General features: G+C 43.6%; 1 protein-coding gene across 3 annotated transcripts in view; it reads left to right on the top strand.

Moving 5' to 3' along the window:
- The window catches only part of LOC146645201 (paired box protein Pax-7-like), a 145,066-nt gene that overhangs the window by 58,175 nt on the left and 58,894 nt on the right, over nucleotides 1–27,997 (top strand). For all 3 annotated transcript variants that reach the window (XM_085394520.1, XM_085394519.1, XM_085394522.1), the window contains exon 8: nucleotides 23,084–23,351. In XM_085394520.1, the coding sequence (XP_085250646.1) occupies nucleotides 23,084–23,351 (268 nt within the window). The remainder of the gene's footprint in view (nucleotides 1–23,083; nucleotides 23,352–27,997) is intronic.

The following is a 27,997-nucleotide window of genomic DNA, read 5'->3' as shown; positions in this document are numbered from 1 at the left end:
ACAATGATGGGTCTTGGTGGGGCTTTATCCACAGATGTCCCAGTTAATGAGTTGTGCGGTTCAGCTCATCCAAAAGATCCACCTCACGCCTGAGTAATTCATGCACAAACTTGATAGCTGAGTCGCCTTCTTTTCCTCTGAACACTGAATATACAAATATTATTCATCCTCAATCTTGACTCTAGTTCTGGTAATTTTTCCTGCAGGCTTTCTTGTCCTTCCAAACTTTTAATGAGAGCTGTGTCGGCCTCTATTCCCCACTCCTCCCATTTCTCCAGTCGCATGTTTGGATTTCATTTTTGAAATGATCCAGGTCTTTCCTCATGTCATTTCTCAGGTTCTCACCAAAAGACTGGAGGGTTTCTTGATGTCTTTTTTAAAGCTCTTTTAGTTCCTTACTTATATTTTCAATCGAGTGAGTCTCTAGCAGACTGCGGAGGTTCACTAACGACATCTTTTCCAGCCTCATGTCTTCACATGTCATGCATGTCCTCTTGTTCGTCTTGCATCTCACTCTTGGAATAACCTCTTTTGTTCATCCCATATCAATCACCCTAAAGTTATATACCACTGGAACAATTTCTAGCACTATTCTTGTTAGATTTCAGGGGATTTTATTGCAGACTATCAAGAGCTGAGAAGTTTGGCTATCTATCCATCCATGACATCATCAGAAGTCCACTTCTCCTATTTTTATTGACAGGAGAAGGAACATTATGATTTGGTGACCAAAGGTTGTTGTGGAGAGATAGGGATAAGAAAGGAGACTAAAGGAAGTTTGTGGAGAGTGTGTACAGTGGTTCCTCACTATAACGCTTCACCTCGCTGTTTCGTGTTTTGTGTGCAATTTTCCATGTTTTTTTTTTTAATACAGCGCATTGTGTTCTGTGTTCTGATTGGCTGTCAATCATCTCTTGCCGTGTCTCCTGTACAGTACAGAATGCGTTCAGCTTGTCAAATTTACATAAATCTTCGATCGCTAGCAGTGTGACTCTGAAGTGCTGTACTGTATGTTTGTAAGTTCAACAAACACAACAATGTTGACGAAACGTCAAAGGCTCCTGCGGTAGAACCCAAAAGGCAGAGTAAGATGCTAACCATCACACAAAAAGTTGGACTTCTGGACATGCTAAAGGAAGGTGGAAGTTACCATATTTTTCAGATTATAAGGCTGTTACGGCCGAGAGGGCCCGGCTGTGGGTGTGGACTCAAATGCAGACACAGAGGGAGGCAAACGGGCGTGAACACAGTGCTTTATTTACAAGTGTCTAGTGAAATTACACAACAGGAGACTATGAATGCTATGAATTATGAAATGCTATGAACTGTGAACTGTGAGGCCAAACTGTGAACATGAAACTGAGTGCTATGGCTAGGTGCTGGATTTCACGGATGGAAAAAGGGGCAGCGGCTTGGATGGAGGTACGCAGTCAGCGTTGCAGGTTTAAAGTGTCATGCGAGGAAGGGGTGTCCAGGGGGTTCCGGGTGAGGAGTGTCCAGAGAGGATCCAGAATATGCGTGGAGTGAGGGACTTGGCAGGGAGGCAGGCAGGTGTAGTCCGATGGTGGAGAGGAAGAAACCAGATGACAGAACCAGCGTCCAGGCGGAGATGAGAGTAGTTCGGGAAACGTGACTGCCAGGTGGGTCCTATGACAAAGAAAAACACGGTGAGGGAAAAGCAGTAGTTGAGGGTTCTCACAAGGGGTTCGCAGCCTAGCACTGACATGGGTTAGCAGAAGATCTGGCAGAGGTCTGTTGTGAATGCTGGTCTTATATGCAGGTGACTTGATTGGAACCAGGTGTGGAAGCTGATTGGAGTCTCTGCCTGAAGGTAGAACCCAGCGGAGTGGAAAAACCCCGTGCTCACCCGGACCATGACAGTACCCCCTCCTCAACGATCGCCCCCCGGCGACCGAGCAGACCCGGACACGCGACGAGACCTGAAAAAATCAGAAACAAGCGCCGGGTCCAAGATCAGAGACCGAGACACCCACGAACGCTCCTCAGGCCCGTACCCCACCCAGTCCACCAGAAACTGCCGGCCCCTGCCCCACCGACGCACGTCCAGGATACGCCGCACCGAGAAGGCAGGATGACCATCGACGAGCCGGGCGGGAGGAGGGGGGTCGGAAGGAGGGCACAGAGGACTAGACAACACTGGCTTGACCTGCGAAACATGGAACACCGGATGGATCCGCAACGATGCAGGCAATGTGAGCCGGACTGCCGCAGGGCCAATCAGCCTGTCAATCACGAAAGGCCCAATATAGCGCGGAGACAGCTTGCGGGAGGTTCCCTGGAGTGGGATATCCTTAGCCGCCAGCCACACTTTTTGCCCCGGAGAGTAAGTAGGAGCCGCCGTGCGCCGCTGGTTGGCGTAGTGGCATTGGCGAGACACAGCGCGCAACAGCGCCTCACGAGTCCGCGTCCAGGCCCGGCGGCAACGCTGCAGATGATGCTGGACAGAAGGCACCGCAAGCTCAGCTTCTTGCTCGGGGAACAGAGGTGGCTGGTAACCTAAGGACGCCTCAAAAGGTGAAAGACCTGTGGCCGAGGCGGTGAGTGTGTTATGCGCATATTCAACCCACGGCAAGAATGTGGACCAAGAGGCTGGATTATGGGCAGTGACGCAGCGAAGAGTGGTCTCGAGTTCTTGGTTCAGGCGCTCAGTTTGGCCATTGGTCTGTGGATGGTAGCCTGAGCTCAAACAGGGCTTGGCCCCCAGGGCCGTACAAAAGGCTCCCCAGGCCTGAGAAGCAAACTGGGGACCCCTGTCAGACACTATTTCCATAGGGATCCCATGGAGTCTGAAAACATGTTCAACCAACAGTTTAGCTGTTTCTGAAGCAGTGGGCAATTTATCTAGAGCTATGAAATGTGCTGCCTTGGAAAATCTGTCAACTATGGTAAGTATGGTAGTCTTTCCTGCAGAGTTTGGAAGCCCTGTTACAAAATCCAACGCAATATGTGACCATGGCCGGTGTGGGGTGGTTAGTGGGTGAAGCAGTCCGTAAGGATGGTGATTCCTGGACTTATTACGAGCACAAACCGTGCAAGCAGCTACGTATTCACGTACATCCCTATCCAACGTCTCCCACCAAAAGTGTCTCTTCAGTAGCATAGCTGTCCTACCTCGGCCCGGGTGACCTGCGAACTTGGCCGTGTGAACCCATTCCAAAACCTTGGAGCGGGCTGCTGTGGGTACATAGCGCTTGTTAGCTGGACCGGTGCCCGGATCAGGTTCTGCTTGCAGAGCCCGCTGAATGACAGAGTCTACTTCCCATGTGACAGCCCCTACACGACAGCTGGCAGGGAGTATGGAGGGCACCCCTGACCGCTCTGAGGCAGCTTCGAACTGGCGGGAGAGAGCATCTGGCTTAACATTCCGGGTACCTGGGCGATATGAGATAGAAAAGTTGAAACGGGCAAAAAACAGTGACCAACGGGCTTGGCGTGTATTTAGTCTCTTTGCATTCCGTAGGTATGTTAAATTTTTATGGTCTGTCCAGACTATGAATGGGTGCTCAGCCCCCTCCAGCAGGTGCCGCCACTCCTCCAATGCTAGTTTCACAGCAAGCAGCTCACGGTCCCCAATATCGTAGTTACTCTCTGCTGGAGACAAGCGACGCGAGAAGAAAGCGCAGGGTTGTAACTTTGCTGATGGACCAGTATGTTGAGACAACACTGCCCCCACTCCAACATCTGATGCGTCCACCTCAACGATGAAGGGCTTGCTGGTGTCGGGCTGAATTAGCACGGGAGCTGTTGTAAACAGTTGTTTCAGCTTGTTGAAAGCTCTGTCGGCTTCGGTAGGCCACGTGAATGGGTGCTTTGTAGACGTGAGGCGTGTTAGAGGTGCAACTACCTGACTGTAGTTCCTGACGAATCGCCTGTAGAAGTTGGCAAAGCCCAGGAATCTCTGGAGAAGCTTACGGGATGTGGGCACCGGCCACTCTGTGACTGCCTTGACCTTTGCTGGATCAGTCTTCAGTTGCCCCCCTGCCAGGATATAACCAAGAAAAGAGACTGACGATGCATGAAACTCACACTTTTCTGCCTTTATGTACAGTTTGTTCTCCAATAAGCGCTGGATGACAGCACGGACATGAGCGTGATGTTCCTGGAGCGATCTGGAAAATACGAGTATGTCATCCAGATATACAAACACAAATCTGTTCAGAAAGTCCCTGAGAACATCATTCACCAAAGCTTGAAATACGGCTGGGGCGTTCGTTAGTCCAAAGGGCATGACCAGGTACTCGAAGTGGCCCAGTGGCGTGTTAAAGGCCGTCTTCCACTCATCTCCCTGCCTAATGCGAACCAAATGATAAGCATTACGGAGATCCAGCTTAGTGAAGATAGTGGCGCCTTGCAGGGACTCTGACACAGAACTGATGAGTGGCAATGGGTATTTATTCTTTATAGTTATGTCGTTGAGACCACGGAAATCAATACATGGTCGTAGCGACCCGTCCTTCTTACCCACAAAGAAGAATCCGGCAGCAACAGGTGAAGACGACGGTCGAATTATTCCAGCAGCAAGTGACTCTCTGATGTACTCCTCCATAGCAACACGTTCTGGTTTAGATATGTTGTATAATCGACTGGAGGGTAAAGGAGCACCGGGGAGAAGGTCTATGGCACAGTCATATTGTCTGTGAGGCGGCAAAGCTTGCGCCCTACTCTTACTAAAAATCTCTTTGAAATCGTGATATTCCATGGGCACACCAGTGAGATCGGGGGTTGTTTCTTCCAACGCATAGGGCTCCTCGGGGCCCGGGGGACACGCCGACCTCAAACAATTAGCATGGCAGAATACACTCCAGCTTATTATCTTCCGTCCAGACCAATCCAAGTGTGGATTGTGTAGCTTTAACCAAGGGTAGCCGAATGTGAGGGGAGTGTCAGGCGATGAGAGGGCGAAGAAAGTGAGCACCTCCCTATGATTTCCTGAAGTGATTACAGTCACTGGCTCAGTGTGGTGAGTTATTTGTGCAAAGACCTGGTTATTAAGTGCTTTCGCAGAAATGGGCGGATCTAAAGGCACAAGGTGCAATCCCAACCGTGTGGCGTGGTCAAAACTGATTAGGTTTTGCTCTGAACCGGAGTCGACCAGGGCCTGAAAGGTGTGCGTGGCACGGTTGATAACTAAACTGACTGTGAGAAGCAAACGGGGTTTATCATCACTATGAGAACCGCCCACCCGTATCCCCGAATCTACTGGCGGGCTGGCCCTTTTCCCCTCTTGGGACATGCTGCGATTAAATGTTCTGTCGACCCGCAATAAAAACACGCGCGTGCACGAAAGCGACGCTCTCTCTCCTCCGGCGGCAGCTGAGCGCGGCCGATCTGCATCGGTTCCGGCGCCGCGTCCACGACGGAGGGAGAGGCGGCCGACACAGGCGACTGCATTATGGGTGGGGCCGGCGTAAACGAACACGGAAGAGGGCGGAGGAGGGGACGTTGGGGTTTGTAGTTCCTTTCATTCTCCCTCTCTCTCAGCCTGATGTCAATACGGAGAGAAAGGGAGACTAACTCCTCAAACGTAGCGGGCTCATCCCGTGAAGCAAGCTGATCTTTCATGTTATCATTCAGGGACTGTAGAAAGATTCCCTGCAACGCGTGATCTGGCCACCCCGTCTCCGCGGCGGCCGTTCGAAAATCTATGAGGTAATCAGCAACACTACGGCGACCCTGGCGCAGCTTTAACAACTTACGGGCCGAACCGCCCTCAGAGACAGGATGAGTGAATGTCTTTTTAAACTCACCCAGGAAGTCATCATAAGAGCAAGTTCGCAGGGGATGGCTTGACAGGTATGCTTCTGCCCATTTTAGAGCACGGTCCCGTAATTTCCCTATGAAATAGGAAATCCGAGCGGCGTTGTCAATGAAGGTGCGCGGTGAGCGGCCAAATACCAGATCGCACTGAAGTAGGAACCCCGTGCAGCTCCCCGGATCCCCAGAAAAAGGTTCGGGCTCCGGGGATGATGCGTCGCGAAAAATCGGCCCACTTTGGAGCGCGTAAGCCGAGGCAGGGGACGAAGTGGATGGCTGTGTGTCTTGTGCGGGGGGCGAGGGTTCGGGGGCAGGACGCGGCACGGAAGCGAGGTTAGCTTGTAGAGTCTCTAGGGCAGCAAAGATCTTAGCCTGTCCCTCACCAAGGTCTTTCTGTGAAGCCAGGAGATATTGAATGGATTGCTCGTGGTGACCTAGGATTGCACCTTGTTTCTGAATGGCTGTCCGCTCTGCGTCTGCTGAGTCCATATTGTGGCCAGATCTTACTGTTACGGCCGAGAGGGCCCGGCTGTGGGTGTGGACTCAAATGCAGACACAGAGGGAGGCAAACGGGCGTGAACACAGTGCTTTATTTACAAGTGTCTAGTGAAATTACACAACAGGAGACTATGAATGCTATGAATTATGAAATGCTATGAACTGTGAACTGTGAGGCCAAACTGTGAACATGAAACTGAGTGCTATGGCTAGGTGCTGGATTTCACGGATGGAAAAAGGGGCAGCGGCTTGGATGGAGGTACGCAGTCAGCGTTGCAGGTTTAAAGTGTCATGCGAGGAAGGGGTGTCCAGGGGGTTCCGGGTGAGGAGTGTCCAGAGAGGATCCAGAATATGCGTGGAGTGAGGGACTTGGCAGGGAGGCAGGCAGGTGTAGTCCGATGGTGGAGAGGAAGAAACCAGATGACAGAACCAGCGTCCAGGCGGAGATGAGAGTAGTTCGGGAAACGTGACTGCCAGGTGGGTCCTATGACAAAGAAAAACACGGTGAGGGAAAAGCAGTAGTTGAGGGTTCTCACAAGGGGTTCGCAGCCTAGCACTGACATGGGTTAGCAGAAGATCTGGCAGAGGTCTGTTGTGAATGCTGGTCTTATATGCAGGTGACTTGATTGGAACCAGGTGTGGAAGCTGATTGGAGTCTCTGCCTGAAGGTAGAACCCAGCGGAGTGGAAAAACCCCGTGCTCACCCGGACCATGACAAAGGCGCATTAAGCAAAACAAAACAATTAGATAAGTCAAACTTTATTCGACTCATTCTTCTTGCTTCCTCTACTTCCGTACCATTGATACATTAATGTTGAATTCTCTGGCAGCTGCTCTATTCTCATTTTCTGGACCTGAAAACAGGATTTGATCTTTGATTTCTATAATACTGGACTTATTTTTCTACGAAGGTTTAAACTTTGAGATTGTTTGAACAAGAGAGAAACGTGTGAAAATGATCATGCCTGTCTGAGGAAAGTGTATAAAGTGTGTAGTGAGAGGTTTTACAGCCATAAAACATCTATAATAATTGTAAAAAATAAAGTCGGCTACTTCATGGATTTCACCTATCCCGGGTTATTTTTTGAACATAACTCCCGCGATAAACGAGGGACTACTGTACATAGATAAAAATCGGTATAAATACTGATGAGAAGTTGGCTACTGGAACAAAACCACAGACTTAACATTTTGAAACAGCTGTGTTTTTGGCATATTGTTCCTTTTTAGCCAGAAGTTAGATTAAATGGACAAGCAGGTAGAGTTATAAGTTATCAGGTTACTACTTTGCTTGATTAGTAAGCTACATTGATAAACTGTATAGGATACAATACACAGACACACATATCAACTGATTAATGCACTAATAAAACAATAAATATGGTAAAATGGTAAATGGCCTGTATTTGTATAGCGCTTTTCTAGTCCCTAAGGACCCCAAAGCGCTTTACACAACCAGTCATCCACCCATTCACACACACATTCACACACTGGTGATGGCAAGCTACATAAATATAAATATAATAAAGTAATGAACTAATAAAACAATAGAATTTTAGTCATCAAAACTGACGCCCAAAACTTCTTGTATGGTCTGTAACAAAGAGCAAGCAACAGTATTAGTAAGATAATTCCACCTGGGGATAGCCCATTCCTCTTCCAATATTTTTGAGCACCAGTGCACAAAGCAATGTCTGTAAAGACATGGTTGAGTGAGTTTGATGTCCAATAACTTGACTGGCCTACACAGACTCCTGACATCAACCTGACAGAAAAGCAATCCAGGCCTTCAGTGTCTGACCACACAAATGCACTTCTCAAAGAATGGTCAAAAATTCCCATGAACACACTTCTAAACCTTGTGCAAAGCCTTCTCAGAAGAGTTGAAGCTGATAGGCTGACATCATACTAAACCCTATGGATTAAGAATGGGATATCACTGAAGTTTAAATGTGTTTGAAGGCAGACAAGTGAATACTTTTGGCAATATAGTGAATTTGAGCAGCAGTGTTTTGAGATGAAAATGTGGAACTGCCCTGTTAAAGTAGAGAGTGACAATGATGAGAGTCCCCTTTCTCCTTATGGTAGAACCTTAGAAAGGATAAAAAGCATGCTCCTCCCTGTTTAACCAAAACCTGGCCAACAGTGAGGCAAGTCCAGGTGGGGGGAAAAGCATTGATACTTTGACTATTTGTCTGGATGGGGTGGGCTCACAGTACTAATGGTTTGTAACTGACTCTTGAGATGAGCAATATGTAGTGTCACCGAGGTGAAAATAAGTTCTAGAGAGATTCTTTAATAACAAAGACTGATTAGCAGGTATGCCCCCATTGCTGTTTGCAGTTTAAGAAATTGTCACGGTATGGCATGGCACACCGTGGAAGGAGTGGGGAAGGAGGACCCAGGCGCGGTGCTCTATGTATAGGCAGTGTTTATTTACAAGGTGAAAAACAACGTAACAATAACTCCCCGTATTTTCCCAGACTCCCGTGTCGTGTCTCCCGTGAATAGTCCGTGTGCTCTCTGCTCCCGTGTCAGCACCCCCCGGTGCTCGCTGCTCTCCGTGCCCTCCACGCTCTTCCTGCGGGAAACAATAACGGCAGCTGTCAGGACACTCAGATCGGCAGGCATACACTTTCAGACTTAGCTTAGACAGGGTGACTAACGTGGAGTCTCATGCAATGATCCCGCGTCGGTGGGAGCTCCAAGACTCTCCTAAGTAGCTCCCCCGACGAGCCCTGATCAGCGGCAGGTGTGTGGCTTCGGGTGTGGCCAGTCCTTCCGCAGGGCCACACCCCTCAGGCCTGCAGGTGGCTGAGCTCCATCCTCCAAGCATCCCCGCAGACATAAACACACACACTCACATCTACAATCATGGAGGAGAGCAGCAGCAATACCAAAATACATATAATAATAATAATAATAATAATAATATAATACATAACTGCTCAGGGATCCTGGATCGCCCAGTCCCAGGACCCTGACAGAAATACTGGATAATCTTAAGCAGCCTGAAGATTTCATTAACAAAATTAAATCTTTAGTTTAAAATAAGTTTTAAATAAGTGTATCATCCTTTCAAGTATATTTATACTATTGCCTGTTTTATGGTAAAACAAAGCCATGACATATCAGTCCACTGTGGAGTACATCTTATCAAATTTTAAATTCAAATCCATTCTAGTAAATTCATTTGACTGAAACAGTATTCATTCCTGACATGAAATTTGCCTGCAGTAAAGGCTGCTGGATTCTGTTTATTGTCCTCTTGGTCTATTCTGAGTCCCGGCTGAAGGGTTTCCATTATGGCTTTACTGGCATTGACCCTTTCATCATGTTCCCAAGCATTTACATGAGATAACAATGCAGGGAGAATTTCTTAAGATCTCACTTCAAAATGGCAGGAAGACGATATGCTGTATGTCTGACAGCCAGTAATTCAATTTGAAACAGCTATATTGCATTTGCAATGTAATTCACACAAGCCATTTCTGCACCACCTCCTCTTAAATTGAATGGGAAAGAATTAGAGGTGGACTTTCATGTTGAGACTGAGTACATCCCAGTTCCAACAGTTACTGACAGACAGACAAAATGACAGTGTGAAATACTATCCCTGTGATGGCACTGCATGTAAATAGGGACAATTTCACAGCTTTACAAACAGAGCTGTTTCAAACCTCTCTGAAAAAGAAACCTTTTTTAAGCAGCACTCTGTTTTTTGGACAAATTAAATTTTGTTTTACAGCATTCTAAATGGTGAGGATTTTTTCTTCTTCTTTTCAGTCAGGCAGCCAGAAATGCTTCACGAATACCTTTTTATCAGGTCAGAAAATTCAGTGACATGGCTTGAAAGATGAAATGATTATTTTCCTATAGTGACCCCAACACCTCAGCACACCATGACAACACATTTCTCCTCTCACATTTTCTCTCCAATTTGTTGTGAGAGGAAGATTTAGCCTGCTTTGGAATGGTGAAGCTCTCTGGCTTGCCATTTGATGTCAGGGTGAAAGATAGAGAGAGAGAGAGAGAGAGAGAGAGAGAGAGAGAGAGATGGAGAGAGAGGGAGAGTGGGTGAGTAAGGATAGAATAGAGTGCGTTTCAGTGTTGGGGGATCAGAGCTTCTTTGGTTCTCCAGCTCTGTCTCTTTGATCCATATCCCCAGGCCTGCCTGCCGCACTAACTCAGGCCTCTGCTCGTGATTCCCGACAACTGTCGGCCTGAGATAAGGAGGTGGGATGGAGGGTGTGTGTGTGTGTGGGGGGGGGGGGGGTTTGCCTGCACACCATCCACCCCCAGCAATACTGTAATATATGCTTCTGCTTCCTCAATGAGGAAATGTGTTGAGTTTTATTCAAGAAATGGGAGCATTTGTAGCCCCCCCGCACACACACACACACACACACACACACACACACACACACACACACACACACACACACACCAACCACCTCCATCCTCAATTAAATATTACTTACAAAAAAGCGCCCCAGTTTACAGTGTGTAGACATGGAGACATAGTTCTATGCACCTGAATATCAATGACAGTTGTACCTAATACTAGGCTCAGCTGCTATTAAAATTTGCAGTACTAAGCCCTTTGACTGGGCATGCTGTCAACTGGCATGCTACCATGTCAACAAATCAAAAAGGATGAGCACATATATTTACATCATTCCCGTAATGAGAAATGGATACGAGATGGGGGTGTGGGGTGTTAATTGGAAATCCCCTGAAACACAGACGCTGCTTTAGTTTGGCAAGACCAAGCAGCTTTATCAAGAAAATATATAAATAAAATGCAAGACCTACTCAAGAAAGCTGCCAGAAAAGCTGAGGAATTTAAATCATACCCACTGATGTTTGTAGGATATATTTTTCTTTATTTGTCACTTAGAGTGTTACCCTCTCCTTCTCCCTCAGTAAAAACTAAACATATCCACTGAGTTCTGTCTGACTGACTGAGTGGGTAGAGAAGTGTTAAGCCTCTCTGGTTCTTGTGGTTTGGATAAAATGTGGGTGTTGATTGGCTACAGATAATATTAACTATAACCTGGAAATAACATCTGCTTTTCTGTTTAAATGCTTGTGTTTTTACAAGTTCTTGTATCATGACCAAAGAGTGCACTTGTCTCCAATGAGTCAGGGTAGTTGCAGTATTTTTCACAGCGGTTATTTGATATTGTGACTTACTCAAGGAGATTTACTGCTGAGTGTGTCTTTATTGTTGACATAATGGTAACAGAATTGTGGCACTTATCTGTCCCAAAATAAGATATTTCTTCCTGCACTGTTAGACTTTTCATCGCCACTTTACAGTAACATACTGGCGTCACTGTTGCCAGCGTCATACTGTGACGCCGTGTTACGGTAGCTTACCGTTCTGCAGGATGATACCGTTTTTTGCTGGTGTGGTATAATACTCTTGGACAAATTATGGTAACGCACCGTAGCCTTTTTTACGGTATCTTACTGGCGACAGTGACGCCAGTGAGATCCCGTTATGTCGTTATGTCGTAAATTACGTCAACAAAGTAACATCATACTGTGATTAAGAAATTGGTATACTACCGTTTATTCACGGTATGTCACTGTAAGCCCGCTGCAAGGTAATAAACTGCAATATATTAACCAGTAACTTACCGTTATCACACATCATCAGTACCAAAAATATTCATCTCTGCTAGAGGATACCGTGTCCCAACAGGCGGTCATTTACTGTTTAACAGGTCGTAATTTACCGTAATTTCAGTTAACAGTAACATACTGTAAGAGACTGGAGGGTTCCAAAAAAATTGGATGGATGGATGGATGGATGGATGGATGGATTGATTGATTGATAGATAGACACGCACACACAAAATATAATTCATGTGCTTTACACCACTTTATTTCAATTCTGATTCTTCCCTGCTGAAATACACATTTCCAAAATCAAAAACTGAAAAGAACTGAAAACATATTTTCATTGAGGAAGCACTTGTTTTTACTAAACCATGTAATCCATTATTTTCTCAGATGGTTGTACAAACAATAATGATATTATGTCATATCCATATCATGGCAGACAACATATGCTCAAGTGTTGGGATTTCTTAGTTATATTTTGTAGGGTCTTAAACCTACAATGTGAAGTGGCTTGGCATTCATTTTGTTGGCACCATACAAATAAACTGAATTGTAATGAATATAATATCAAGCCCCACACTTCTGCCTTTATATACACTTTGTCCAAAATACTGGCTCATACCACCAAATCAATGCACAAAACAGGGTCCACAATGACATGGATGAGCATGTGTGGTGTGAAGGAACTTGACTGACCTGCACTGAACCCTGATCTTGCTTTGTGGACTGAGTTCATTGATTTGTAGGGTGAGACAATACATGTGACAATTAAAGTGTAAGTAGCTGAAATAATTTTTAACAAACGGGTAAAAGAAGGAAAAAAAAATCAAAACTGTTGCACTCAAAAAACCTATTGGACAGAGACAGCGTCTTGCAAGATGGCAAGAGAGCTTGTCTTCATTGTTGCTCGTCTTGTGTAAATGTCCAGAAAGCATGGGCCATGGATCATCTTTGGAGACATGGGTAACAACACATTGGTCATTTAAATTATACAAGAAATGCACTAAAAATGGCAAAAACAGTTACCTAATTTGAAGTTCTCCACTCAAATTCAGTAAGCCGCTGGAGGAAAGTTGTGACATGAGGGTTAATGTGAACAACCTTTTGCTTCACAGTGGTCCCAGTCCTTCTGCTTGTCCCAACCTTGGAGGTACATTTTGTTCCCTCTTCAGGGTTTATCCTTACAAAAAACCTTGCACACGCTGACTCCTGGTATTCCAGGTTCAATACCAAAGAAGACTGACATTGCATCAGCAAAGATGTTCTCTTTGTCCAGCTCAACAATTACACGCCCCTCTGCACTCACCATCCAGCAGGTGGCGGTCATTGAACTTTGTCCTTAAATATATAGGGGCAACATGTTGTCATTATGCAACATAAAATAATTTCAATACTTCACTTCTTCACACTGTCTAGATAGTCATAAAGCAAATAGCTATGTACAGTTATTTATTAATGGCCTTATGTACATAAGTCCATTTTAACATATTGTAATTGGACATAATTGGGAATTATTCTGCACATTAAACACACCTAACAAACAGTCAGCCCAATTAAATTACTGGAGATGAATCAACTGTATGGTTATTTTGGAGTTCATAGTTTGTGCTGCTGTTAAACTTTACAGTATTGACTTCAGTATTTCTGCTGTTGGTGTAGCTAGACTACTATGTTGATCAGTAATATGTAATGTGAAATTTGATATTGTTACTTTGCTGGATTCACTGAGACACATGTCCAACAACCTTGGTTTATAAAAGAAATTACAGAAATTTGAGCTAACAAAACAGAGACTGGATACCTGCGTCCACGAAAAGCTCCTGTGCCAAACAGAAATTTTAATATGGTCTAATCAACTCTATTTCATAAATGACTTCTTACCAAGCATAATCAGCCTTGGGGTGCTTGGTAGGCTTTTAACATGCAAACTGAACAATATAAATTTGCGTGCACTGAAGCCACAAAATTTAGAAATACACATAGTTGCAAAAAGTTCAGTGACCAATTACCTTTCCTAAATGACATATACAATGCAAAAAATAAGAGTATTGTCAATAGGGACCAATTCCCAGTTTTTACATGATCAAAATTATTCACAAAAGGCTTCAATAAACAGAAAATGTGTGCCGACAAGAGAACAGTGCACAAAAATGAAAAGATATTTGAGCTCGACGCTTTAATGGGTTTAACATGACTTAGTCAGCACTCCGCACCGTACAGGTAGAACAAGCACACCTGAAAACAGCTTTAAGCATTTGGGCGCAACCTCGGTAGTTCACCGATTCACCTGTTGCAAACGTCCAAGTTTCTATCAAGTCTCATAAATCCATCGGCAACTATTACCTAACTAGTCTTTTGAGTCTCCGCATTCATAGATATTGACATTTTGTCTTAGCATTTGAATGAAAATATCCTGGTAGGGTAGCTTAAAAGTCAAAACAAACAGTAATAAGAACACATTTCGGACTTCTCTCGAATAAGTGAAAAAAACACTTACCTTCAGACTGATTAGCTGGTTCCAATCCAACTTTAATGTGTCCCATGTCAGTCCGTTTTAGGGAAAAAGTGTTAAGTGGTTTCATTTAATTTTGAGATACTCCCGCATAGACGAGCAATTTGGAGTCTAGCAGAGTTATCACGAATAGCATATGATCTTCAGATATAATCCAATCAACCTTGCATTTAATCCGATTGAACATCCACTTACCTCTGACCAGGGCTGGACTGGGACAAAAAATCGGCCCGGGCCTTTTGACTAGAGACCGGCCCACCAGGATAAAGATTGAAAATGTGACGTCATTCAGGGTAAAAACCGCAAAGGATTCTGGGAACTTGTGGCAAGAGGTACTAGCGCACGCAGGCTTTCAATTGAACTCAGTTACACAGCGATAAAAAGAAACCCAAAAAATGGCAAGAAGCTGTTGTATTATTAACTGCAATAGCCGGTTGCATGACAGCCACGGGAAGCCGACAGGTAAAGAGATCGTTTTTTTTTTTTTATCGGATTACGTCGTTGAAGAGAAAATTTTTTAAGCCATGTTTCCGAAGTAAGAGCCGACGGATGGTCTGGATATACCAAATATAACGTCTCAGAACACTCCAGCTCACATGTTAGTCTGCTCCAACCATTCCCACAAAGGTCAGAGTTTTGTAGTAGTTAATACATCATTTTTCTTAACATAATTGGTGATATAGGTTACAAGCAAGTCTGGCGCTGAACAGAAATTGTCGCGCTATGCTCCTTTATTTATTGTGCATAAATAGTGAATTGTCCTGACACAATATTGCATTTCGCTTCTGTTATTACCATGGTACATTGACAAAAACATATACTTTTATTCACAGGATAAAACAGTTGTTTTGTATCACTAATTGTCCAGTACGATTACAGCATACAATATTATTGTCACTGCTACATTTCTGTAATGCTACCAGAAATTATTTCCACTACTAATTAATTACCGTTGAGCTCAAAGGTTATATTAATAAATGGTTAATGAATGTGTATTTATGAAGAAGATTTGTGAGACTGGTAAACTTACCTTTGTTCGTACGATGGTCTTTCGTTCTACACAGTGCATTTCAAGGTCCTGTACCCATCTGTAGCTAAACTATTCCTGGGCTTGTTGCAGTGACCTGAAGTTACTAAAAACTTCATGAGTGTATGCACTCACTCCAAGAACCGTATAATTATAAATCTGAGCATGGTGAAAGTTGGGCAGCACGCTAACGTCTTTTGTCCACTCTGTGTGCTCGTAAGGGTCTGACCCTTTCACTCCTTTGATTTTTTCCTCGTATCTTTTCTTTGTCTTTTCGTCAAGTCTGTACGGACCGGCATTGTTCTACTTTTGTTTTGTACATTCCTTTTTTGTGCGGCAAAGAAAAAACAAGAAGGTATTGGAACCGAGGAAAGAACGTTTTGCGGTGCTGCAAATGCTTGCATTTGATGCGGTACTTGGATTGTTTTGCCGCGAGTTCCCGGCATGCAATGCACGAAAATCACGTGATTGATAAACAAGGGGGAGGGTGCATCCGGCCTCTTCGGCTGTAATTGGTCCAGCCCAGAGTCGATCATGACCAATTGGCCAATCCGACACCTTTCATTATATATACCCTTCCTAAAAAAAAAGAAAATCCATCGGCCCATAAAAACAAAAAATCGCCAGTGGCCCACCGGGCAGATGCCCGGTATGCCCGATGGCCAGTCCAGCTATGCCTCTGACTACTTCTAAGTTGCACATGTTAACGGTCTCATCATCACTCTGTGCTGCAGCGAACTGGATCTGTGGCACAGAATAGTTGATGGTCATGTTGTTCTCCTGCCTTGCAGCTTTGTTTGAGTCTGAATTGCGGCTTAAACGTGCAAAACTAAGAGAAGCAGATCAATATTTTCTTCTTGTTGTTATTTAATGGTGGTTGGCAACCAGCGAAAGGCGCATTAACCACCTCGAGCAATATTTTCTATCCCCATTGTTGTTTAGAAAGTGAATACCTGACGTGTGCGTCATACGTCACGTTGTACGTCAGGTGAAGGTGTGGTGTCGGCTATCGCACCTGTCGCATTAAAAAGCTTTAAAAACGTAACAATCGCTTTAAAAACACAACCCAACGCGCTAAACTGTGATAATGTGTTACATTATCACGTATATCCAGGACATCTCTTCTGAACCAAGACGAAGTGGTGCTACAAAGGAATTATTTCTTTAGGAGAGTGCATTTAATAGCAGTCTGGCCTGCAACAAAATGCACTGCTAAAAATACAGTTTCTGCTTGTCCCAGGATTTATTAATTTTGAGAGTGAAGTTGTAGGACTGATGCTGGTTAGTGGTGTAGGTTTCATGGATGTGACACCTTAACTTGTGTAAAATGACGACCAGAGCATATTATTAGGTTAGTTCACTGTAGTTAGGCAGAGGTGTCTTAAAAAGTACCACCTTATACAAAACAAATGAAGGTCCAGTATAAGAAAGAATAAGAAGAGAAAAAAAGGAACACCCTGCTAAATGAAGTCATTTTTAAACATTACTCTAAATGTAGCCATTAGTTTTTGTTGCTGGCCATACAAAAAATAAGTATACTTCAATTATATTTCCCAAGTATACCTTAACTAGTACGTATACTAATAATGCTTCTTGGCACTATATTGGCCCCCGTTTTAGTACATAACAGTATTCTTGAAATTAACTTTTAGATGTACTTTCTGTTCACCATAATTGTACTAGCATAATGTCATAATGTCTACAAAAGTATAATTAAAATATACTCGACTCTATCACAATACTAACCTTACAGTATTAATAATGTTTCACATTGTTTGAATAAACAAATACATTTATTAATATATGAGGTTCCATTCAGCTCAAGGAATTTAATTTTAGTGTGGCTGCAACTTACTCCTTAAGTTAAAAAATTATGCTGTATATTGTAGTTTATATGATATACTACTTTCACAGTGAATCACATTTTATAGTAATACACTCTGAATGAGGATTTAAGTAATTACTCTTAGATCTACAGTAGAAAACAACAGAAATCCGGATGGTGTAATAGTATAATCTCAGTAACATCACCAATTGTTACATTTGCTGTATTTTACAGCTGTTTCCATGAGTACGGTGAGTTACCATAAAAATAATGTAATCTCATGGAATTTTCCCACAATTACATGCAAATTACAGTACTAAACTGCTAACATCCTTTAGAGTTTTTTACTGTTGATTTTGCAGTACTAAGCTATGGAAATTACTGCAAAGGCTAACAGTGTGAAATTTAATTTGATTTGTTTTTTAACTGATGGGGGAGTTGGGATTTTGAAGATGCTTGGCCTAACAAAAAATATTGATTAGTAAAATGGCATAATTACCTCTGATTGCATCAGATATTTGAATGCATACTGATACTCTTGAAATGCTTTGCAAATACTTCCTGACTAAGATTCAAAGGAAGACTGTGTTAGATATTATCAACACAAGCAACACTAGCCTTAATCGCAATTGCTATATCTGCTCACAACAAACATTCAACCTGACAGTAAGTGGTGCGTTATAGTAAAGCATGAATGAGTGTACATGTAGCATAAAATAGTTGTTCTTTGGCTAGAACAATTACCATGACATAAAACTGGTGTGATGTTCACAAAGTCAAATTTCTCAGTGTTCTTCAGTGGAGAAACAATATAATGAATAATCTTATTCCAATATAGTATCTGTACCGACATTTCTTTTCTTTTCTTCTTTTTTGCCTGTCCCGTCTGGCAGTAGCAATCAGAATTATTGTCTAAAGCCCAATAAAAATCCCCAACAGATTTGATTTTCCCAAGTAGATCATTAAGGCTTTGCCATACTGGTCCACTTAATTGATCTTTATCATTAATTGACTGATTTATTGATTTATTTAAAAACATATTTTTTTCAAACTTTTAAGTTATTACAATTGGAACAGACAGGACCAGGGGGTAGGCAAGAAAAAGACGTAGATGGAAGTTCAAGAAAAGGAGAGAGAAAGAAAAACAGAGGGGAAGAGAGACAGAGAGAAAAGACACTAAAAATCATAATCTGCTGGAAAAAAGAAAACAAGAAAAATAAGAAAACACAGTAGGGAAACCACAGCAACAACCTATAAATAACAGTGAATAATAAATATTGAATGCTGAGAGGCACACAAGACGAACAATGCTCGATATGCTTAGAGGCAGCAGCCAAGGAAAATAGTGTGTGTCTGTGAACATCCGTGCACACGGGTGAAGCACACATGGAGGAGATCCAGAAACCAGACATCTGGAGGCACGAGAGCCCAAGGATGAAAACTGGAGGGGCAGCCGCACCACCACCCTAGAGAAGAGCTGAGGTGGGTCACCCAGCAGGTACGGTGCAGAAGCCACAGGGGGCTGCGGTGACAGACTCCACCGTGTTTCAGTGGAGCCTGAAACATGGTGGAGCCTGCAGAGCCCCCGGGGCCAGAGACCCAAGATCCGAGGGTCCCCCACCCCCAGAAGGGGCCCGACTGAGCCACGGGCACCAGGCACCGCCAAGAAGCCGCCGGGAGTGAGCCAGTACACACTCCACCACCCAGACCTGGACACCGAGAACCACTAACGCACCCGACAAGTGGGGACATCAGCCAGGTGGGGGGTGACACACCTGAGGGGGCCTGAGATGTTCCCAGAGAAGTGGAGTTTAAGACCCGACCTGACACAAAGACATAAACAGGCAAACACAGACACAAACATGCCTTCCCACCCTCATACATACATATACAAATAGTCAACAGTCAATAGTCGTCCAATATGGAGAAAAACAGAAATGAACACTGTATACGCACTCACACTCCCCAAACATATTTTATACCCCCCAGGTCCAGGTGGAGACAAGCAGACTAGGGGTGGGTTTTGATTATCGATTTTCTTATTAAAAATCAATTCTAGCTTGAATAGCGTAATATTGATTCATTAAAATCCTGAATCAATTTTCAAATATAAATTTATTTTGCCCGAAACGCCAGAATCTCAGGTTAAAACTTCACAAAATTTCGACAACCACCAAACAGTTGAAACAGTAAATGAGAGCAGGTAAACAGATTCCACAAAAATATGTAAACACAAAGCACAGACCAGACGCATCAGAATCAGTGAGATGTTGGCTTTCTCACCTGATGGCACGTACATGGACATCGGGGCTGAAAGCAGACAGCTTGCAGATTCTGATGTGTCGGGTCCGTAATTTGTGTTTACATCTTTTTTTGGAATCTGTTTACCTGCTCTCATTTACTGTTTCAACTGTTTAGATTCTGATGCTGCAGGTTTCATCACTCTCCAGTCAAATTTGACCAGCACCAAAGAAGTCCAAACTACTCTTCACACTTCGCTTCACATTTCGCTTCACATAAACCTCGTCATGAATTCCCTCTTACTTTTGCTGTTTTGCTTCCACCACGATAAAATGACACTTCATGCACAGCTCTCTCTCTCTTGCTCTCTCTCAGTGTACTTCAAGAACAGTTTCCCATCTAAAAATCTCTGTTTTCTGCATTATTCCTTGCTTATTACCCACCAGTCTACTGTTATGTACAGTGCTGTCAGCCACTGACTTCCGACAAGAAACTCTCTTTTCTACTGTTCAATACTGAAGAAATTTAAACTTTTTATAATTATGCAAAATTGCAAAACACTTAGCTGTGTCTCTAATTAAACCACTGTAACTTGGGTCTGCTTCACTTCAGCAGCATCAGGTAATGTTTATATGATGATTCACGGTTTTCTTCAGTTTTTGTTCTACTGCAGAACGTTTTTGTTCTACTGCAATATTTTTAAGGTGGTTATCTGCCATAAAAAGCTAGGCCAGGAAAATCTCCCTCATGTTTTTCTGTGTTTTATGCTCAGTTACTTTGACACAAAGGCATCTGCTGTGATGCTTACACCTTTGATAAAGTCTCACAAGTGTCAGCTTTGTTTTTATTGATATAAAAATATGGATATGTACTGAAAAATGATCAGGATTATAATATTTATGACTGTCTGGGGCAAAATTTCCCCAATTCAAATTGTATCGAATCGAATCGTGGATTGAATCGAATCGTGGATCAAATTGAATCGAATCAACTCTAGAAATCAGTGATGATACCCAGCCCTAAAGCAGACTGCCCCCGGTCGGGCAGCAGCAGGGAAGCCCAGCATTCCAGACCCCGATCAGACTGCCAACTCCTCCTCCTGGCCCCCCACCCCAGATGGCGAACAGAGAACAGGGGCCTGTTCTTCGTACGTCGCTTACTACATCCAAAATCAAATGACACATCCAAGACCAAACCATCGCGCTAACCGTGAGCTCGCTAATCCGGTTCCCCGAACACACCTGCTGTTGACGATTAGTACAGCTGGACGCAGGAATGTGACATCACTGGGTGTCGTAAAAGGGGCTACGCATCGATAGTAGAAACATTGATCGGCAACCCGCTGATTGGTCGGCGAAAATGTCGAAGGGGCGTGCTCGGTATTTTCCGGCAGCAGAGCAAGAACTCATGAGTGAGGGATTTCAGGAGTTTCAGAGTTTAATTAAAACGCAAGAGAACACTGCAAAGGCTGCAAAAGCAAGGAGAGAGGGCTGGCAGAAAGTTGCTGACAAACCAAACTCGTAGGTAATTTAATAATAATAATAATAATGGATTGGATTTATATAGCGCTTTCCAAGGCACCCAAAGCGCTTTACGATACCACTATTCATTCACTCCCACATTCACACACTGGTGGAGGCAGCTACGGTTGTAGCCAGGCTGCCATATCGCGCCATCGGCCCCTCTGGCCAACACCAGTAGGCGGTAGGGTAGATCTATCATATGACACTATATTGTCCAATATCATATGGCATTATATTATATTATAATATGTTATATTATATCCCCTTTCACATTAGAGCCACAACAGGACCCACAAGAACATGGGAACAAGTAAAAGTGGAATACAGGAGTATTCTACAGAATGGTAATATTTATCTCTTGGATTGCTTTGCGTCTCTTGGCAAGGTAATACTGGCCTGTAATACTCTGTTAGTTTGTTCATAACAGCAACCAAGAAAAGGGCAGAGGAAAAAAAGACAGGTGGTGGTCCTGCACCCCCTCGTCAACAAGTTGGTTAAGTAAATAATACCCTCACGGGAATATCGATATCTCTCTATGAGCACACTGTCGCGCTGAGCTAAAGGATCCTGTCTATCCCGCAATATACGCTGAATTCTGAGGACTCTCCTTATCAATCTTGCACCTTCCGCAATGGGTTGGTCGCGTATACGGACAGGACATGGCTGCGACAGGCTTCCCAAATCCACCTTCGCTTTTATAGCCGTGGTCTCTCATCTTGATTACACGAAGTAATTTACAATTACTACTCTGAAATATGAATTACATCTGTAATAATCACATACATGTAATAGAATGTTAATAGTTCATTTCCCTTTTTTAGGAAATGACCTGTATGTATCTGTGTGACATCAATAAAAGGATCAAGTGCTGCATTATCTTTAGTTACATTGATAATATTTATTTATGGTGAAACAGTGGAAAAATATCGCTGTTGCTTTCGTATAAATGAAGCGGACATACCTGCGTGGCCGCGATCTAATCCTGTTTACATAAAGTAAACCTGCTCCCGAGCAGGTTTACGCTTACGGCTCTGTTGCTATGACAGCAAGTCCCGGATGAGCTTCGGGGAACCGAACGATCAAAGATCACGCGAAATCGTCAACAATCTAATCCAGCTAACTTACTTAGCGAGGTACGAAGAACAGGCCCCAGGAGTGTGAAAACCCCATATCTCACTCCGGCCGCTCGTATGTGGTGTTGCAGCTTTCTGTTCTAAAGTGCATTTAAAACATGGAAGGGGCATGATAATCTCTGCCAGAAAGCAGCTGGTATCAGCACAGCCCCTCCAGAGAACAATGTCTAAATGTATTTACTATGTATTAACTCAGGGCCTTCTTGTGGTGAGGTGACAGTGCTAACCACTGTATATCTGTGTAATCCTATTCAGATACTTTCTATCTATGCTCTGAAACATGTCTGCAACTTATGAGAAATATGGGAAGGTCAAACTGGATATGAGTGCTCCAGGGTCTTCCTCCCTGTGCAGATATTGAGAGAAACTATGATCATTTGCAAAAAGCAAAGATGTGATGCTTTTTAATATTGTTCACTACATCAGGGACAAGAATTTGCTTTTATTGTGGATGGACATCATGCTATGAAAATGGAAAAATGCCCTTGACCTTGAGGATATTTTGGATGTAGATCTATTATGTGATCATTGATTATAAGTTTAATTAAATTCTGACAAATGGTCTAAGAGGAATAGCTGTTCTTGTGAACTGTGGATGGATGAGATGAAAGAGGCCTCGCCATGGTGTGAGCTTACAGGTCCTTTGGCTGCATAAGCTAATAATAAAACCACACTGAACATGCAACTTTATAAACTGTATTTTGTGCCTTTTTCTGTGACCTGCAGAGAGAAAGAACTTTGACAAATCATGTGACAGCATATCTTGTGAGAACCAATAACCTTTTGGTGGTAACAAATTAAAGCTTAGGTATTCATCAGGATGATTGAGAATTATTCTTATGCATAAGCTAGTGGTCCTCAAGATATTTTGCTCTGTTGCCTGTGGTAAATTCTGATGCATCTTCTCTTTATTTGCAGGTTATGAGCATCCTGAGTAACTCCAGTGGTGTGTCCTCACAAACACAGCACGATTTCCCAATCTCACCTCTCCACAGCACTCTGGACTCTACTTCATCCAACAGTATTTCAGCCAGCTGCAGCCAGCGTTCAGCTGAGGCCTCCATTAAGACGGTGGACAGCCTTCCCTCTTCCCAGTCTTACTGTCCCCCCACATACAGCACCACCAGCTACAGCATGGACCCATCTGTGGCTGCTGCCGGCTATCAGTACAGTCAGTACGGCCAGAGTGAGTCCTACTACTTCAGATTAACTAACAAGAATAACTTTTAAATACTTTTCCTGGGTAGAGTTCCTTATGCTTTTCCCTTTGAGCTTAGTGGTCCTATTTTCACAAATTATGCTGGCAAACTACAATTACTAGTTGTCCTTCACTGCCACTGTATGCCATGGAAAAACAAAATAACTTTTGAGCAAACATTTAATAAACTAATTCATTCTGACATTCACTGAACAAAACCTTTACAAAGGGATCAGTATGCATGGAAAAGTTGTCATAACAGCATTAATGCAGAAAATAATAAGCAGCTCCTTTATACTTGTGTTGATAAAAGCTTACTTATTACTGAGTAATTTTCTCAGTCATATAGGTACCTGCCGATATTAATGATGCCGGAATACAGCTTGCTGGCACTTTTTAGACCCATTCTTTCTAATTTTCACACATGCTTCCTTTGTTCAAGAAAGTTCCTGTCACATACCAAGTATTTTTAATGGGTATCAATAAAACTCAATAACAGATATCTATAATAATAATAAAAACTTTCTAAAACATCGGTGCTTACAGATCTGGATTTTAAGCAAACACATCATGAATTTGAAAATGAAACAGCCTTAGCTGTTTTGTAGGCATTCTACAAGTTAAAAACTAAAAACATTTAAAATTATATATATCTTCACTTTATTCACTGTTTAAGGAATGTGTATTTATAAAATCATGATAGGGAGGTAACCAGTTAGGTATACGATTTATATCAGGATTGTTAATTCAGAGGCAGGCTGTTTTTCAGGTAAAGAAGCCACTTGATGAAAGACGAATTTATCAGTTGTTCTAACAAACAGGCCTCTAATACAGGGGATTACACAGCATCCACTCTACGTTAGGAGAGCCAAAGCTAGAATGACTCTTGTGATCAGAGGGACCAACAAAGTGTTTTGTTTTCATTTGAAAAATTTTGTTAGTCAGCCACTCAGACAGAAGTCTCTGTGCCAACGTTCTCTTCAGGTTCATTAGCCAATGTTTCAAATTAGAGAGTTCTTCTGTAAATAACCCATCAGCTGCAGTAACCCCTAACTTGTTAGGAATAAATATGGAACACATAAGAACACATAAGAAGTTCCATTCTATTTTGTCATGACATAGGCCTAGGTGCATGTATTTGTTGTCCCTAGAGAGAGTTTTCAGTGAAAACTGTAGAAAATTTTGTAAATCATTAATGGCTGTAATAGATGCAACTGATCCACTTATTATTTGTGTTGGTTTTCTAGAGTGGGTCCTATGAATTGAAGTAATGATATGTCCTGTGTTAAGTCCTGTTGGAATTTACCTTTTATACTCCTCAGGGACACCCCAAAGAACAACTGACATAACATTTATATATACATTAGAGCAGCGGTCCCCAACACCTGGGCTATGGACCCGGTACCATTTATTTACAAACAGCATTTGCTCCAGGGAGATACAACACAATCTGTTACATTTAGCTCTTAAGGAATAACACCAATTTTGGAGATTTCAAGGGTGGTGTAGGCCTTGTACAGTCATTTGATGGAATAAAATGATCACAAAACTCAGGAATTTTAGTCGACGTGCCAGAATTTGTATGTGTATTATCTTTGTCTTTATACCAAGCTTCTTATTAAATGCACGCACACACCGATTCCACTTTATTTTCTTTTTCCATTTTTCCCAGTGCTTCTTGCTCACTGGTAAAATACATACTCTGCAGCAACACAGTGCCATCTAGTGGCTGATGCAAACATAGGTCACATGTTACATCTCCCTTCTTTAAAAAAAAGAAGAAGAACAAAACAATAAAGCAACTCAGGCTTTTAAAATTTGTCAGGCAACTGAAATTACGGGAATAAACATCCTGAGCAACATCCATTAATAACATAGCATTCGGCTCAATACTGGCTACATCATTACCATAATAAACAGATGCATTTAGTGACATCATTGGAACAACAAACATGTGAACAGCTGTTTTTTTGTTTTTTTTTAGGGCAGCAATCTGCCTGCACCCTTTACAATATTACAGGTCCAAGACCTGTCTTGGTTTAGTAACACGCCCATATTGAGTCATGTATCCGGGTGTTGTAATGTCTTTATCAGGGGGCTCCACAGGCGGGGGCTGAGAAACCACAGCGCTGTCATTGCTGTTGACTGTCGATTGAATGAACTCCTCACCTCCTACGCTGTTTCTGCCTTCGAGGAGGTGATAAACTTGTCCTGTATCTGTGGTTATGTTGTAGCTTCTGGACGTGTCTGCACAACTCGTGACCACAGCTGGTTCCAGGAACCATCTTGTTGATGGAACCGGACCGGTGTGCCAGGATATAGTTGAGGCAGAGGTTGGGCTGCTCTGTTGAAATAAGTCTGCTGGCGCTGTTGGCAGACTTCTCTCCTCTCACGCACGGTTTGCTGGCAAACTACTTGTAGTTCCAACTGTTTTGGTGTTGCAGGGAGGATGGAGCGGAGTCTCTGGCTCATGAGTAGCCGTGCAGGCGACTTTAAGTTGTCCACGGGGGTGTTCTGGTATTCTAATAGGCTCAAGTAGGGATCCTTATGTTCAGCTTTGGCCTTGTCCAGTAGTTTTTTTGCTGTCTGGACAGTCTTTTCGGCTAGGCCGTTGCTCTGTGGGTAATGGGGGCTAGTAGTGGTGTGGGTGAAACTCCATGACTTTGCGAACTGTTGGAACTTACTTGAAGCATAGCACGGGCTGTTGTCACTAATCACTGACTTTGGAATACCATACCCTGGCCATGGCTGACTTTAGTTTGTGGATCACTGCTTCTGCAGTGCAGCTGTGCAGTCTTTCCAACTCGAAGAATCTACTATAGTAATCTACAATGATGATGTAGTCTTCCGAGTTCCAAGTAAACAGATCGGTTGCTATAACCTGCCACGGTCTTTCTGGTATTGCATGTGACAGCAGGGGTTCCTTGGGGTTAGCAGTTTGTCTCTCTGCTTTCCCATGCCTGGCCAAAACAGAAGGTCTCTAGCTCTGTTTTTACTCTTTTCTATGCCCATATGGCTGGATGAATCCGATCTATCATGTCCTTTCTGAGCCTTTTTGGGATGATCATTTTCTCTCCTTTAAACATGATCCCATCTATCAGTGAGATCTCATCCCTGTGGTTCCAAAACTCCTGGATGTCAGGCGGACATTGAGACCTTTTATCCGGCCATCCACTCAATGTGGTCCTTCTCAGAGTGTTGAGCTGAGGGTCCTGGCCTGTTTCGTTTCTTATCTCTGAGAGTCTCTGATCACTGACAGGCATGTTGCTGTGGACTGTGTAGCTCTGCTCATCCATTCCGTCACATAGTGATTTATCGTGGAACTATGGATTTCCGGGAGAGCGTGTCGGCTACCGGGATCTTTCCCTGGCTTGTGGATGATGCTGATGTTGTACTTTTGCAGCTGTAGTATCATCCTCTGTAGCCATGGTGGTGTTGATGCTAGTGTTTTTTTTGAGTATGGACTCTAGTGGCTTGTGGTCCGATTCAATGGACACATGTCGACCGTACATGTACTCGTGGAACCGCTTGCGGCCAAAGAGAACAGCATACAGCTCCTTTTCTATTTGGGCATTGTGAAATACACTATACACAGGTACACACACACACAGGTCTTTATCACCAGGTTCCACATTTATTTACAATTTTCCCAGGTTATGACTGAACACAGTCTGACAGCTGTCGGTCCCAGCTGAGTTCCCTCTGTCTCCGCTCCTCTCCGTCTCACTATAAAAAGGGAAGGAAACCATTATCAGTCCAAATCGCCATCAGCTGTTCTCACCGGCATCTCCAGCACCACCCCGTTGAGCCCACTGCACCACTCCTCCCCTGCAGCCGCACCCGGGACCACACCTCCGCCACAGGCATAGTTCTGCTCGGTGCTGTTAAGAGACTTGGATGCGTAGGCGACTGGCTTGCCGTCCTACAAGCATCACAGCACCGAGGATGCGTCGACCTGGAGTCATAGCGCTTTCTTGGGGTTGAAGAAGGAGAGAACTCTCTAGTGATCAGCTCCTTCATTTGTTGAAAGGATCTGTCATGGTTCTTGTCCCATACAAACTCACTGTCCTGCTTTAACAGCTGGCGGAGCGGTGCGTTTAACTCTGACAGGTGTGGGGCAAATCTTGCTAAATAATTAACCATCTCCAGCACTGTTTCCAGTTATGCCCTGTTCTGTGGGGGCGCCATGTCTTGGTCTGCTTTTACTTTTTTTAGATCTGGTTATAGTCCTTCATGTGGCAATGGGTGACCGAAATAACTGACCTCTTTGACGCAGATGATGCACTTGTCCGTGTTTCAGTTTTACACCACTCTCTCTCACGCGCTGCAGCATGGCCCTCAGGTTGTCGTCATGCTCCTGTTTGGTTCCTCCAAAGACCAACACGTTGTCCACTATGGCTGCCACGCCCCTCAGGCCCTGGTAGGTCTCATCCACGCATTGCTGGAACTCATCCTGGGCTGAGATTATGCCGAATGGCAGCCTGAGGAAGCGGTACCTGCCAAACACAGTATTAAATGTGGTTAACTGAGATGATTTGTGGCTTAGCTTAATGGCCCAGTAGCCTGATCTGGCGTCCAAAACACTAAAATACTTGGCCCCAGCAAGTTTTGTGGTGACATACTCCAAGGTGGGT

Source organism: Rhamphochromis longiceps, linkage group LG20 (genome assembly GCF_057381845.1).
Source record: "Rhamphochromis longiceps isolate RC_006_pf linkage group LG20, R_longiceps_female_GT1.1, whole genome shotgun sequence".
In the NCBI taxonomy this organism is placed as follows: Eukaryota; Metazoa; Chordata; class Actinopteri; order Cichliformes; family Cichlidae; genus Rhamphochromis; species Rhamphochromis longiceps.
Note: the sequence above shows the minus strand (reverse complement) of the source record. Positions and strands in the feature narration are given on the sequence as shown.